We start from the raw sequence: 12373 nt of genomic DNA, 5'->3' as shown, positions 1-12373 counted from the left end.
TTTTGCACACCAGTATTTTCTACTTGCACATTATCATCTGCTCATCTATCACGCCAGTGTTCATTTGCTAAGTTGTAATTACTTCGCTACTATGGCCTATTTATTGCCTTACCTCCTCACGCCATTTGCACACACTGTATGTAGACTCTTTTTTTCTCTATTGTGTTATTGACTGTACGTTTGTTTATTCCATGTGTAATTCTGTGCTGTTGTTTGTGTCGCACTGCTTTGCTTTATCTTGGCCAGGTCGCAGTTGTAAATGCGAACTTGTTCTCAACTGGCCTACCTGGTTAAACAAATGTGAAATTAAATTATATTAAAAAATAAACTCTGTACTGGTAACCCATGTATATAGCCAAGTTATCATTACTCATGGTGTATTTATTCTTTGTGTTATTCTTTTTCTATTTTTGTCTCTACATTGTTGGGATGGGCCCAAAAGTAAGAATTTCACTGTTAGTCTACACCTGTTGTTTACAAAGCATGTGACAAAGGGCCCGAGAGTTAGGATTTCACTGTTAGTCTACATCTGTTGTTTACGAAGCATGACAAATAAAATGTGATGGAAAAAATAGTTGATGATTTGATTGGTAAAGACCTGTGACCTTATTATGAAGCTGATGCATTATTACATTAACTGATATGAAATCAGAAGATGATCCCTCCCTCATCATGGATGCAAATGCTCAATGTATTAGGCTACTTGCAGAATGAAAGATCCCCCTCTTCTCTCTTTTTCTGTTTCTGTTTCTCTTTTACACATACACATAGGCCTACACACGCCGTTGCCTCATAGTTATATCCATTTACCTGATTGTTCAGAATAATTACTTCGTTTAAAGTCATAGCTATGAATATCCCTAGTACAGTAGCCTATGGGCTCTATCTGGAGTACAATTCGAATTTGATTAACATTCTTGTTCGAGACTTTCTTTGTCAATCGCTAGGGGACTCTAGTGCAGGCCTGCTCTAGTGTTTGAGTTTTGAAGGGTGTGTGACTGTGATTACTCGTCCGCGCCACTGTGTGCGGCTCAGGATGTTGCAGCAGCAGCCTCTCACTGGCAACGGGCCCTCTAACGGCCGGGGCCTTGGCCTGAGCTCTCACCCCGGTATGCACCCTCTAAACTCGGTTCATCCATCTTCCCACCACCGCTCCGACGGAGACACGGGCCACGAAGGCGCAGAAAATGGACATGAAAGCCGCAGAGACATTGGCGACATATTGCAGCAAATCATGACCATCACCGACCAAAGTTTGGACGAAGCACAAGCAAAGTTAGTCACAATTGTTTATAACGTATTCAGATTTAGTCACACATTTCTGCAAATTTGCTCAATGGCCAAGAGTTAGCTAAAGTTTTCAGAAGTTTTCAATTTTTTTCTACTTTGAAGTTTTTTAATAAGCTAGCTAGGTAGCCAACGTTGCTAGCTAGCTAATTGGCTTTATGTCATGATATGTTGTTTATTAAATAGTTATTACTTATTCCTCTGGGCTATTTACACGCCTGTTGTTGTGAATTTTTTTGTGGCTAACTCGATGAAGAGGGTGAATTCTTGCTAAGCTAAAACTGGCCAGTTATCTAGCTATGCTCTATTGCTTTATTGTTAGCTAGCGTGTTACTACTAAACGCGTTAGCCAGTTAGATTTAAATGTATATGAATTGCAAGATATTATAAACGGATTGTGGCCATAATCTTGGCATTATCCATTTCATGCTACATTTGTTCTACGAATAAAATGTTAACATATTATCTACATATTGTAGCTGCTGCTAGCTAGCCATATCATTACGTAGCCAACGTTAGCATAGCAGGCTACAGTGAACTCCAGTCAAAAGGTCACGAACAACAGAGCCGATGTTTGTTGTTGTGAATGACATCTAGTTAACGTTAGCTAGATAAATAAAGCGTGTGAAAGCAGGGAGCTAGCTAACAAACAAATAGCTAGCTAACTAACAAATATTTTGTTCGTGCTAATGGCTCGTTGCTAAATAACTGACTAGATATACAGCTACAGTAGCTAACGTTAGTTAGCTAGCTAATAATAACAATAATATTTTTTTCCAATCGTCAGAAAACACGCATTGAATTGCCATCGAATGAAACCAGCTTTGTTCAGCGTCTTATGTGAGATCAAAGAGAAAACAGGTAAGTTCATTTTCACTAATTGAAACCCTTTGTTTGATTTTAAACTTGTTGCTAATTCGTTTAAAAGTTTCTGGCCATCTGTGATGAAACAGAAGAAGATGTTGGCTCCATCACAATAATAATGAGTTGCGCATAATCCATGCAGTTAGATGGCAGTTAGAAAATTCTTTAGCTATTTTACATTTTCAACAAAGATGTATTGTGTATGATTGACTTATCAAATATTACCGCAAGATGACCCTTCCTTCATTTGTTTCATCCACAAAGTGCTTCTCCAAGTCTGTACCTCAGAGGGATAATATTTTAATATACACTGAACAAAAATGTAAACGCAACATGTAAAGTGTCCCATGTTTCATGAGCTGAAATAAAATATTCCAGAAATTTTCCATTCGAAATTTTGTGCACAAATTTGTTTACATCCCTGTTAGTGAGCATTTTTCCTTTGTCAAGATAATCAATCCACCAGACAGGTGTGGCATTTCAGGAAGCTGATTAAACTGCATGATCATTACACAGGTGCACCATGTGCGGAGGACAGTAAAAGGCCACTCTAAAATGTGCAGTTATGTCACAGATAACTTTAGGTAGTGTGCAATTGGTATGCAGACTGCAGGAATGTCCACCAGAGCTGTTGCCAGAGAAAGTACTGTTAATTTCTCTACCATAAGCCACCTCTAACGTTGTTTTAGAGAATTTGGCAGTACATCCAACCAGCCTCACAAAGCAGACAATATGTAACCACGCCAGCCCATGACCTCCACATCCGGCTTCTTCACCTGCGGGATCGTCTGAGAACAGCCATCCGGACTGGTGATGAAACTGTGGGAATGTACAACAGAATAATTTCTTTACCTGATTCAGTTTGGCGGCGTAATCCACTTCAGTGGGCAAATGGTCACCTTCATTGGATATGGCACGCAGGAGAAGTGTGCTCTTCGCGGATGAATCCCAGTTTTCACTGTACCGGGCAGATGGCAGACAGTGTGTATGGTGTCATGTGGGCGAGTGGTTTGCTGTTGTGCGTTGTGAACAGAGCACCCTATGGTGGCGGTGAGATTATGGTATGGGCAGGCATAAGCTACGAACAACGAACACAATTATATATGGAAATTTGAATGCACAGAGATACCATGACGAGATCCTTAGGCCCATTGTCGTGCCATTCATCTGCCGCCATCATCTCATGTTTCGCATGATAATGTAAGGCCCCATGTCACAAGGATCTGTACACAGTTCCTGGAAGCTGAACCTTTCCCAGTTCTTCCATGACCTGCACAATGTCACCCATTGAGCATGTTTGGGATGCTCTGGATTGACGTGTACGACAGTGTTTTCCAGTTACCGCCAATATCCAGCAACTTCGCACAGCCATTGAAGAGGAGTGGGACAACATTCCAGAGGCCACAATAAACAGCCTGATCAACTCAATGTGAAGGAGATGTGTCGCGCTGCATGAGGCAAATGGTGGCCACACCAGATACTGGCTGGTTTTCATAAAAAGCCCCTACTTTTATTTTTATTTTTTTATGTATCTGTGACCAACAGATGCATATCTGTATTCCCATTCATGTGAAATCCATAGGTTAGGGCCTAATGAATGTATTTCAATTGACCTTATATGAACTGTAACTCAGTAACATATTTGAAATTGTTGCATGCTGCATTTATATTTTTGTTCAGTGTAATAGGAGACATTGTAACTTAGTTTACCATGAATCAGATTGACAGACCTCTCTTGTTGCAGGCCTATCAATGCGAAATGCTCAGGAGGAAGAATCACAGGACCCACAGCTGGTGCGATTGGACAACATGCTGCTGGCGGAGGGTGTGGCTGGGCCGGAGAAAGGTGGCGGGGCGGCAGCGGCGGTGTCCGCAGCCACCAGCTCTGGAGGCATGTCTCCAGACAGCTCACTGGAACACTCAGACTACAAAAGCAAGTTGAGCCAGATTCGCAACATCTATCACACTGAGATGGAGAAATATGACCAGGTACTTTTCTAGTTGTCGTTTTTTTTCAAGCAGTGGGGCAGTCCCAATCCTTTTGTATTGTTTTTTTGCTTTATTGAAGAGATAGGAAAGTGTTGGAAAGACGGGGAAGATAGAGGGAGGGTGAGTCAAAGAGCAGTGGGCCGGATTCAAACTCATATCGACTCTGACATACACTGTACATGTGTGCTGGGGTCAGTGGCTGTACTTGATTTGAGGTGGAGGGACTTGACACTTTGCACACACTGAAAATTACACCCTTTAGCGAAGTAAACTAAAATGAGGTGATGTTATAATTTAGGTGAGATAATTGAACATGAACATAAATGACCGACGTCAACAGTGTCGGCCCGCTGTTGACTTCCATCCTTTGAGCTCAACTGACTGTCATATCTGTCCCCAATCCCCCCTCTCGCTCTCTCTCTCCATGTCTCCTGTAGGCCTGTAGTGAGTTCACTACCCACGTGATGAACCTGCTGAGGGAGCAGTCACGTACGCGGCCGGTGTCACCGAGGGAGATTGAGCGCATGGTGGCCATCATCCACCGCAAGTTCAGCTCCATCCAGACACAACTCAAGCAGAGCACCTGCGAGGCCGTCATGATCCTGAGGTCCCGCTTCCTCGACGCCAGGTCAGCGTGTAACACTGTTATTGGGGTGACATAACACCTGTCAAAACTTGCCATGACAGTGAATGACAATTCATATACAGGTAGTATTTTTAATGAAGAATAAAACATTCCATAAATGAACAGTGGTTCATGGTCATACCAGTCATATTTCAAATCAAATTTATTTGTCACATACACATGGTTAGCAGATGTTAATGCGAGTGTAGCGAAATGCTTGTGCTTCTAGTTCCGACAATGCAGTAATAACCAACGAGTAATCTAACTAACAATTCCAAAACTACTACCTTATACACACAAGTGTAAAGGGATAAAGAATATGTACCGTAATTTCCGGACTATAAGCCGCTACTTTATTCCCACACTTTGAACCTCGCGGTTTATACAATGACGTGGCTAATTTATGGGTTTTTCCCGCTTTCACAAGATTCATGCCGCCAAAAAACTGAGCACCGTCACATAATGTGACGTAAATCAAGCGCGCTCAAACTTCCCATCATTCTGATTACGGTAGTAATTTTGTCACCCTCATCATGGCAAAGACACGGAGAAATGCATATGATGCAGCTTTCAAGTTGAAGGCGATCGATCTGGCTGTTGGAAAAGGAAATAGAGCTGCTGCATGGGAGCTTGGCCTTAATGAGTCGATGATAAGACGTTGGAAACAGCAGCGTGAGGAACTGACTCAGTGCAGAAAGACAACAAAAGCTTTCAGAGGGAAGAAAAGCAGATGGCCCAAAGTATTTGCAGCCACTCGACATCAGTGTAAATCGTGCATTTAAGGTGGCGCTCCTTGTTCAGTGGGAGGCTTGGATGACAAGTGGGGAGAAATCCTTCACTAAAACAGGCCGCAGGCGAAGAGCATCTTATGGTCAAGTCTGCCAGTGGGTCCTGACAGCGGGGAGCATTGTCAAAAAATCCACTATCATCAACGGGTTTGGAAAGGCTGGACTGCTGCGTGTTGAAGAGGGCAGCATGAGCTCAGCGGGGTATTTGCCTCCGGATGAAAGTGACGAGAGCGACAATGAAAATGATCCAACATCGGATGAAGCAATTCTGAGGCTATTCAACTCCGACACCGAAGGAGATGACTTCAGTGGTTTCAGTGCACAGGAGGAGGAAGATAGTGACCAATGACTTTCTTGGTAGGCAGCTGTTTTAATTTTTGTTACAAGCCGTGTTTCGTTTAAAGGCTGTGTAAAGTTCATTTGTTTCAATGTACCGGTAGGCACCTGCGGCTTATAGACATGTGCGGCTTATTTATGTACAAAATACATATTTTTAAATAATTCAGTGGGTGCGGTTTATATTCAGGTGCGCTTAATAGTCCAGCAATTACTTTTTTATTTATTTATTTATTTGATTTCACCTTTATTTAACCAGGTAGGCTAGTTGAGAACAAGTTCTCATTTGCAACTGCGACCTGGCCAAGATAAAGCATTGCAGTGTGAACAGACAACACAGAGTTACACATGGAGTAAACAATTAACAAGTCAATAACACAGTAGAAAAAAAAGGGAGTCTATATACAATGTGTGCAAAAGGCATGAGGAGGTAGGCGAATGATTACAATTTTGCAGATTAACACTGGAGTGATAAATGATCAGATGGTCATGTACAGGTAGAGATATTGGTGTGCAAAAGAGCAGAAAAGTAAATAAATAAAAACAGTATGGGGATGAGGTAGGTGGAAATGGGTGGGCTATTTACCAATAGACTATGTACAGCTGCAGCGATCGGTTAGCCTCTTGAGCTTACTTGAGACGCAGACGTCCCACCTAGAGCTCTGGAAATGCACATGCGCTACGCTACACGCTAATAGTATTAGTTAAAACGCAAACGTTCATTAAAATACACATGCTTGGTATTGAAATAAAGCTACAGTCATTGTGAATCTAGCCACCGAGTCAGATTTTTAAAATGCTTTTCGGCGAAAGCATGAGAAGCTATTATCTGATAGCATGCAACACCCCAAAAGACCCGTAGGGGATGTAAACAAAAGAATTAGCATAGTCGGCGCTACACAAACCGCACAATAAAATATAAAACATTAATTACCTTTGACCATCTTCTTTCTTTGCACACCTTGATGTCCCATAATCAATACTGGGTCTTTTTTTGGATTAAATCGGTCCATATATAGCCTAGATATCGATCTATGAAGACTGTGTGATAAACGGAAAAAATAGCGTTTCATAACGTAACGTCATTTTTTAAAAGTTAAAAATTCACGATAAACTTTCACAAAACACTTCAAATACCTTTCTAATGCAACTTTAGGTATAACTACACGTTAATAAGCTATAAAAATCATCAGGAGGCGATGTAAATTCGATAGCTGGCCGTGTGGAAAAATGTCCGGAAAAAAAGAAAGACAATGCCTCGGGTTGGTGGTCGGAGGGAATCGGTTCCCTTTGGTCGGATCTACCAAGAATCAAATCAGAATCAAATGAGGAGACTCTATACATCCTGTGGAAGCTGTAGGTACTGCAAGCTCGGCCTCATTTAATACGGTTCACCTTCAACAATTCATGGAAGTGGCGCATGGATATTTTTTTTTTTTTCCATCTCCAGTGATCAGATTTTCCTGCGCTTTTCGATGAAACAGACGTTCTGTTATAGTCACAGCCGTGATTTAAACAGTTTTGGAAACGTCTGAGTGTTTTCTATCCACACATACTAATCATATGCATATACTATATTCCTGGCCTGAGTAGCAGGACGCCAAAATGTTGCGCGATTTTTAACAGAATTTCCGAAAAGTAGGGGGAAGCTTAACAGGTTTAACTGCTCAGATAGCTGATGTTTGAAGTTGGTGAGGGAGATAAAAGTCTCCAACTTCAGCGATTTTTGCAATTCGTTCCAGTCACAGGCAGCAGAGTACTGGAACGAAAGGCGGCCAAATGAGGTGTTGGCTTTAGGGATGATCAGTGAGATACACCTGCTGGAGCGCGTGCTACGGATGGGTGTTGCCATCGTGACCAGTGAACTGAGATAAGGCGGAGCTTTACCTAGCATGGACTTGTAGATGACCTGGAGCCAGTGGGTCTGGCGACGAATATGTAGCGAGGGCCAGCCGACTAGAGCATACAAGTCGCAGTGGTGGGTGGTATAAGGTGCTTTAGTGACAAAACGGATGGCACTGTGATAGACTGCATCCAGTTTGCTGAGTAGAGTGTTGGAGGCTATTTTGTAGATGACATCGCCAAAGTCGAGGATCGGTAGGATAGTCAGTTTTACTAGGTTAAGTTTGGCAGCGTGAGTGAAGGAGGCTTTGTTGCGGAATAGAAAGCCGACTCTTGATTTGATTTTCGATTGGAGATGTTTGATATGAGTCTGGAAGGAGAGTTTGCAGTCTAGCCAGACACCTAGGTACTTATAGATGTCCACATATTCAAGGTCGGAACCATCCAGGGTGGTGATGCTGGTCAGGCGTGCGGGTGCAGGCAGCGATCGGTTGAAAAGCATGCATTTGGTTTTACTAGCGTTTAAGAGCAGTTGGAGGCCACGGAAGGAGTGTTGTATGGCATTGAAGCTTGTTTGGAGGTTAGATAGCACAGTGTCCAATGACGGGCCGAAAGTATATAGAATGGTGTCGTCTGCGTAGAGGTGGATCAGGGAATCGCCCGCAGCAAGAGCAACATCATTGATATATACAGAGAAAAGAGTCGGCCCGAGAATTGAACCCTGTGGCACCCCCATAGAGACTGCCAGAGGACCGGACAGCATGCCCTCCGATTTGACACACTGAACTCTGTCTGCAAAGTAATTGGTAAACCAGGCAAGGCAGTCATCCGAAAAACCGAGGCTACTGAGTCTGCCGATAAGAATATGATTACGGTACATAAAGATATATGAATGAGTGATGGTACAGAGTGGCATAGGCAAGATGCAGTAGATGGTATTGAGTACAGTATATACATATGAGATGAGTATGTAAACAAAGTGGCATAGTTTAAAGTGGCTAGTGATACATGTATTACATAAAGATGCAGTAGATGATATAGAGTACAGTATATACGTATACATATGAGATTAATAATGTAGGGTATGTAAACATTATATTAAGTAGCATTGTTTAAAGTGGCTAGTGATATATTTTACATCCATTCCCATCAATTCCCATTATTATTTACAGAGCATAATCATGTTATTACAGTGCAGGTTGTGAATGACTATTGTGTGTCAATATCAGTTGTTACTGTAGTTGTGAAACGTATACTTCTGCCTGGGTTGCATGACTACTCTCAACACACTCACCTTTGTGTTGTCAGGCGTAAGAGACGAAACTTCAGCAAGCAAGCGACGGAAGTCCTGAATGAGTATTTCTACTCCCATCTCGCCAACCCTTACCCCAGTGAAGAGGCCAAAGAAGAACTAGCCAAACAGTGTAGCATCACTGTCTCTCAGGTAACCTTGTGTCATAAGTATATGCGTCATATATTTACTATTAGCTCAACCGTTGATACGCCCATATACAGTTGACTCCATTGACCAGCCTCTTACTGGCTTGTTAACTTAACAGGTGTGCAACTGGTTTGGAAACAAGAGAATCCGCTACAAGAAGAACATTGGGAAGTTCCAAGAGGAGGCCAACATCTATGCCATGAAGACGGCCATCGTGGCGACACAGAGCGAGGACTCTCCACACACGCCCAACTCAACAGGTAAGAGCTGAGGAAAGGAAGCCAGGCCTAGTGATACAAACTGTTTTGAGTTTATGGTTCATTTGGTAGTAGAAATGGATGGGTTGTTAGTGTTTTTGTGTTACGGAGCAGCAAGAGGAATATATATATATTCTGTTGAGTCTGTCAACAAAATTCAAACTTAAAGGGTACACCATATTTAAAGGGATGGCTTAAAATAAATGTGCTGAAACCCCTATTGAATAAAACAACTGTTGCCCAGCAAGTGGGAGGGTTTTCAGCGGTTGAATTACATTTAATCAGCACACGCAATCGAACCATGTCTGCAAAGCCTGTTACGCAACTGAATAAGATACGTCTGAATTACAACTACTGAGAAGTGCATAGGAAAGGCCTGCTTGAGAAAGGTGTCATTTTCTAAGTTGGAATTGGGCCTTTTCTTCTGTCTTGCCAACTCCTTGCCCAACAATAGAAGTCGGTTTTACAGCGCAATCAGATCTGGGACGAGGCTGATGTTGTAGGCCTAATAGCCCTTATTAAAGACGTCTCCCCTGTTGTTCCTCCAAAGGATCAGATCTGGGACCAGGCTGATGTTGTAGGCCTAATAGCCCTTATTAAAGACGTCTCCCCTGTTGTTCCTCCAAAGGATCAGATCTGGGACGAGGCTGATGTTGTAGGCCTAATAGCCCTTATTAAAGACGTCTCCCCTTTTGTTCCTCCACAGGATCAGATCTGGGACCAGGTTGATGTTGTAGGCCTAATAGCCTTTATTAAAGACGTCTCCCCTTTTGTTCCTCCACAGGATCAGATCTGGGACCAGGTTGATGTTGTAGGCCTAATAGCCCTTATTAAAGACGTCTCCCCTTTTGTTCCTCCACAGGATCGGGGGGCTTCTCACTCACTGGACCAGACCTTTTCCTGGGTGTTCCACCAATGAATGGAGAGCAGCCTGTCTACATGGGAGCACAAGTATGGAACTTCACTGTCATTCACATCATGTTACATATCATCTTCATTTTAGCTCGTAACTAATTGAGAGCACATTCTCATTCACAACAACAACCTTGTGGAGGAGTTGTATTGGAGTGGAGAGGGGTTAATGTAGGTTAATGCCACTACAAGTCACCACTATGTCTTTTTCTCTTTGGCAGACTAATGGGAACTGGCAAGGGCAAAACACGCCCCCCTCTGCCACTTCCCCAGGAAACGACCACTCAGGGGAGTCTGACTGATGGCCCCGTCCACTTTGTGTCGATGACATAGATGGAAAGAAAATGGAAAAAGACTGAAAGAATGATATCACTCTTACTTGGCTGCAGTTTTTGTATGTCTTTTCTGTTTCTTACTGTCCAATGATATTATGTCCATGTTCATTATGTTTGTATGAGCTGTGTGTGTGTGTGTGTGTGTGTGTGTGTGTGTGTGTGTGTGTGTGTGTGTGTGTGTGTGTGTGTGTGTGTGTGTGTGTGTGTGTGTGTGTGTGTGTGTGTGTGTGTGTGTGTGTGTGTGATGTTTTGTATTGGGATCATGGGTTTTGTTTTCCACTACTTTATATGTTACTGTGGTATGTGGGCAGGGAGGCTTGGGAAATTGCATTACCATTGTTTTATTAGGCTATATTGTTAATGCTGTTACAAATATTTTAGGATTTTAGTTTAAAGGTCAGATATAGTTGCATTTAGAGGATGTGGGGGCAATAGAGAAAATCCAAAGATTTTGTGTGTTTGTTTTCTCTTTTCTACTGGGCTTGTTTGTCTGTGTGTGTCTATATCATGAATGAAGTATGTGTGCTGGTTATGTTAACAGTTTGAATGAGTATATCAACAGTGCTGTCATTCTGTACAGTGAGTGAAAAACACCTGTATTCTCTCTACCTCTTTTACAATAAAGACTCTGTATTCACAGTCAGTTGGTTTGTCTTGATTGGTTGATATTAATTAGCATAAGAGAGACAGGTCACCTCCTAATATGGCAGAAAAAGAAAAAATTGCAAATTAATCGTTTATTGATTTAGATATTTAGAGTAATTGAAGTTACTCATTTATTGACTGAGTTCATATCCCTTCTGTCAATCTACTGTTATTTAGGAGCAAGGGGCCTTTTACAGAAAATGTAAACAGCACATGATTGACATGATGGTACAGTGCCTTGCGAAAGTATTCTGCCCCCTTGAACTTTGCGACCTTTTGCCACATTTCAGGCTTCAAACATAAAGATATAAAACTGTATTTTTTTGTGAAGAATCAACAACAAGTGGGACACAATCATGAAGTGGAACGACATTTATTGGATATTTCAAACTTTTTTAACAAATCAAAAACTGAAAAATTGGGCGTGCAAAATTATTCAGCCCCCTTAAGTTAATACTTTGTAGCGCCACCTTTTGCTGCGATTACAGCTGTAAGTCGCTTGGGGTATGTCTCTATCAGTTTTGCACATCGAGAGACTGAATTTTTTTTTGCAAAACAGCTCGAGCTCAGTGAGGTTGGATGGAGAGCATTTGTGAACAGCAGTTTTCAGTTCTTTCCACAGATTCTCGATTGGATTCAGGTCTGGACTTTGACTTGGCCATTCTAACACCTGGATATGTTTATTTTTGAACTATTCCATTGTAGATTTTGCTTTATGTTTTGGATCATTGTCTTGTTGGAAGACAAATCTCCATCCCAGTCTCAGGTCTTTTGCAGACTCCATCAGGTTTTCTTCCAGAATGGTCCTGTATTTGGCTCCATCCATCTTCCCATCAATTTTAACCATCTTCCCTGTCCCTGCTGAAGAAAAGCAGGCCCAAACCATGATGCTGCCACCACCATGTTTGACAGTGGGGATAGGGTGTTCAGGGTGATGAGCTGTGTTGCTTTTACGCCAAACATAACGTTTTGCATTGTTGCCAAAAAGTTCAATTTTGGTTTCATCTGACCAGAGCACCTTCTTCCACATGTTTGGTGTGTCTCCCAGGTGG

General features: G+C 42.2%; 1 protein-coding gene across 1 annotated transcript; it reads left to right on the top strand.

Annotated features, from left to right (window-relative positions):
• The first annotated feature begins 856 nt into the window (after window positions 1-856).
• LOC112222559 (pre-B-cell leukemia transcription factor 1-like) lies at window positions 857-11315 on the top strand. Its single transcript, XM_042304587.1, has 8 exons — window positions 857-1275; window positions 2075-2148; window positions 3896-4140; window positions 4578-4768; window positions 9040-9175; window positions 9291-9432; window positions 10292-10380; window positions 10563-11315. The coding sequence occupies exons 1-8, from the start codon at window positions 1037-1039 to the stop codon at window positions 10641-10643; spliced, it is 1197 nt and encodes a 398-aa protein (XP_042160521.1). The 5' UTR covers window positions 857-1036; the 3' UTR covers window positions 10644-11315.
• Window positions 11316-12373: the final 1058 nt, after the last annotated feature.

The sequence above is a fragment of the Oncorhynchus tshawytscha genome, linkage group LG23, assembly GCF_018296145.1.
Source record: "Oncorhynchus tshawytscha isolate Ot180627B linkage group LG23, Otsh_v2.0, whole genome shotgun sequence".
Taxonomy (NCBI): domain Eukaryota; kingdom Metazoa; phylum Chordata; class Actinopteri; order Salmoniformes; family Salmonidae; genus Oncorhynchus; species Oncorhynchus tshawytscha.
This window is presented reverse-complemented; position numbering and strand designations above follow the sequence as displayed.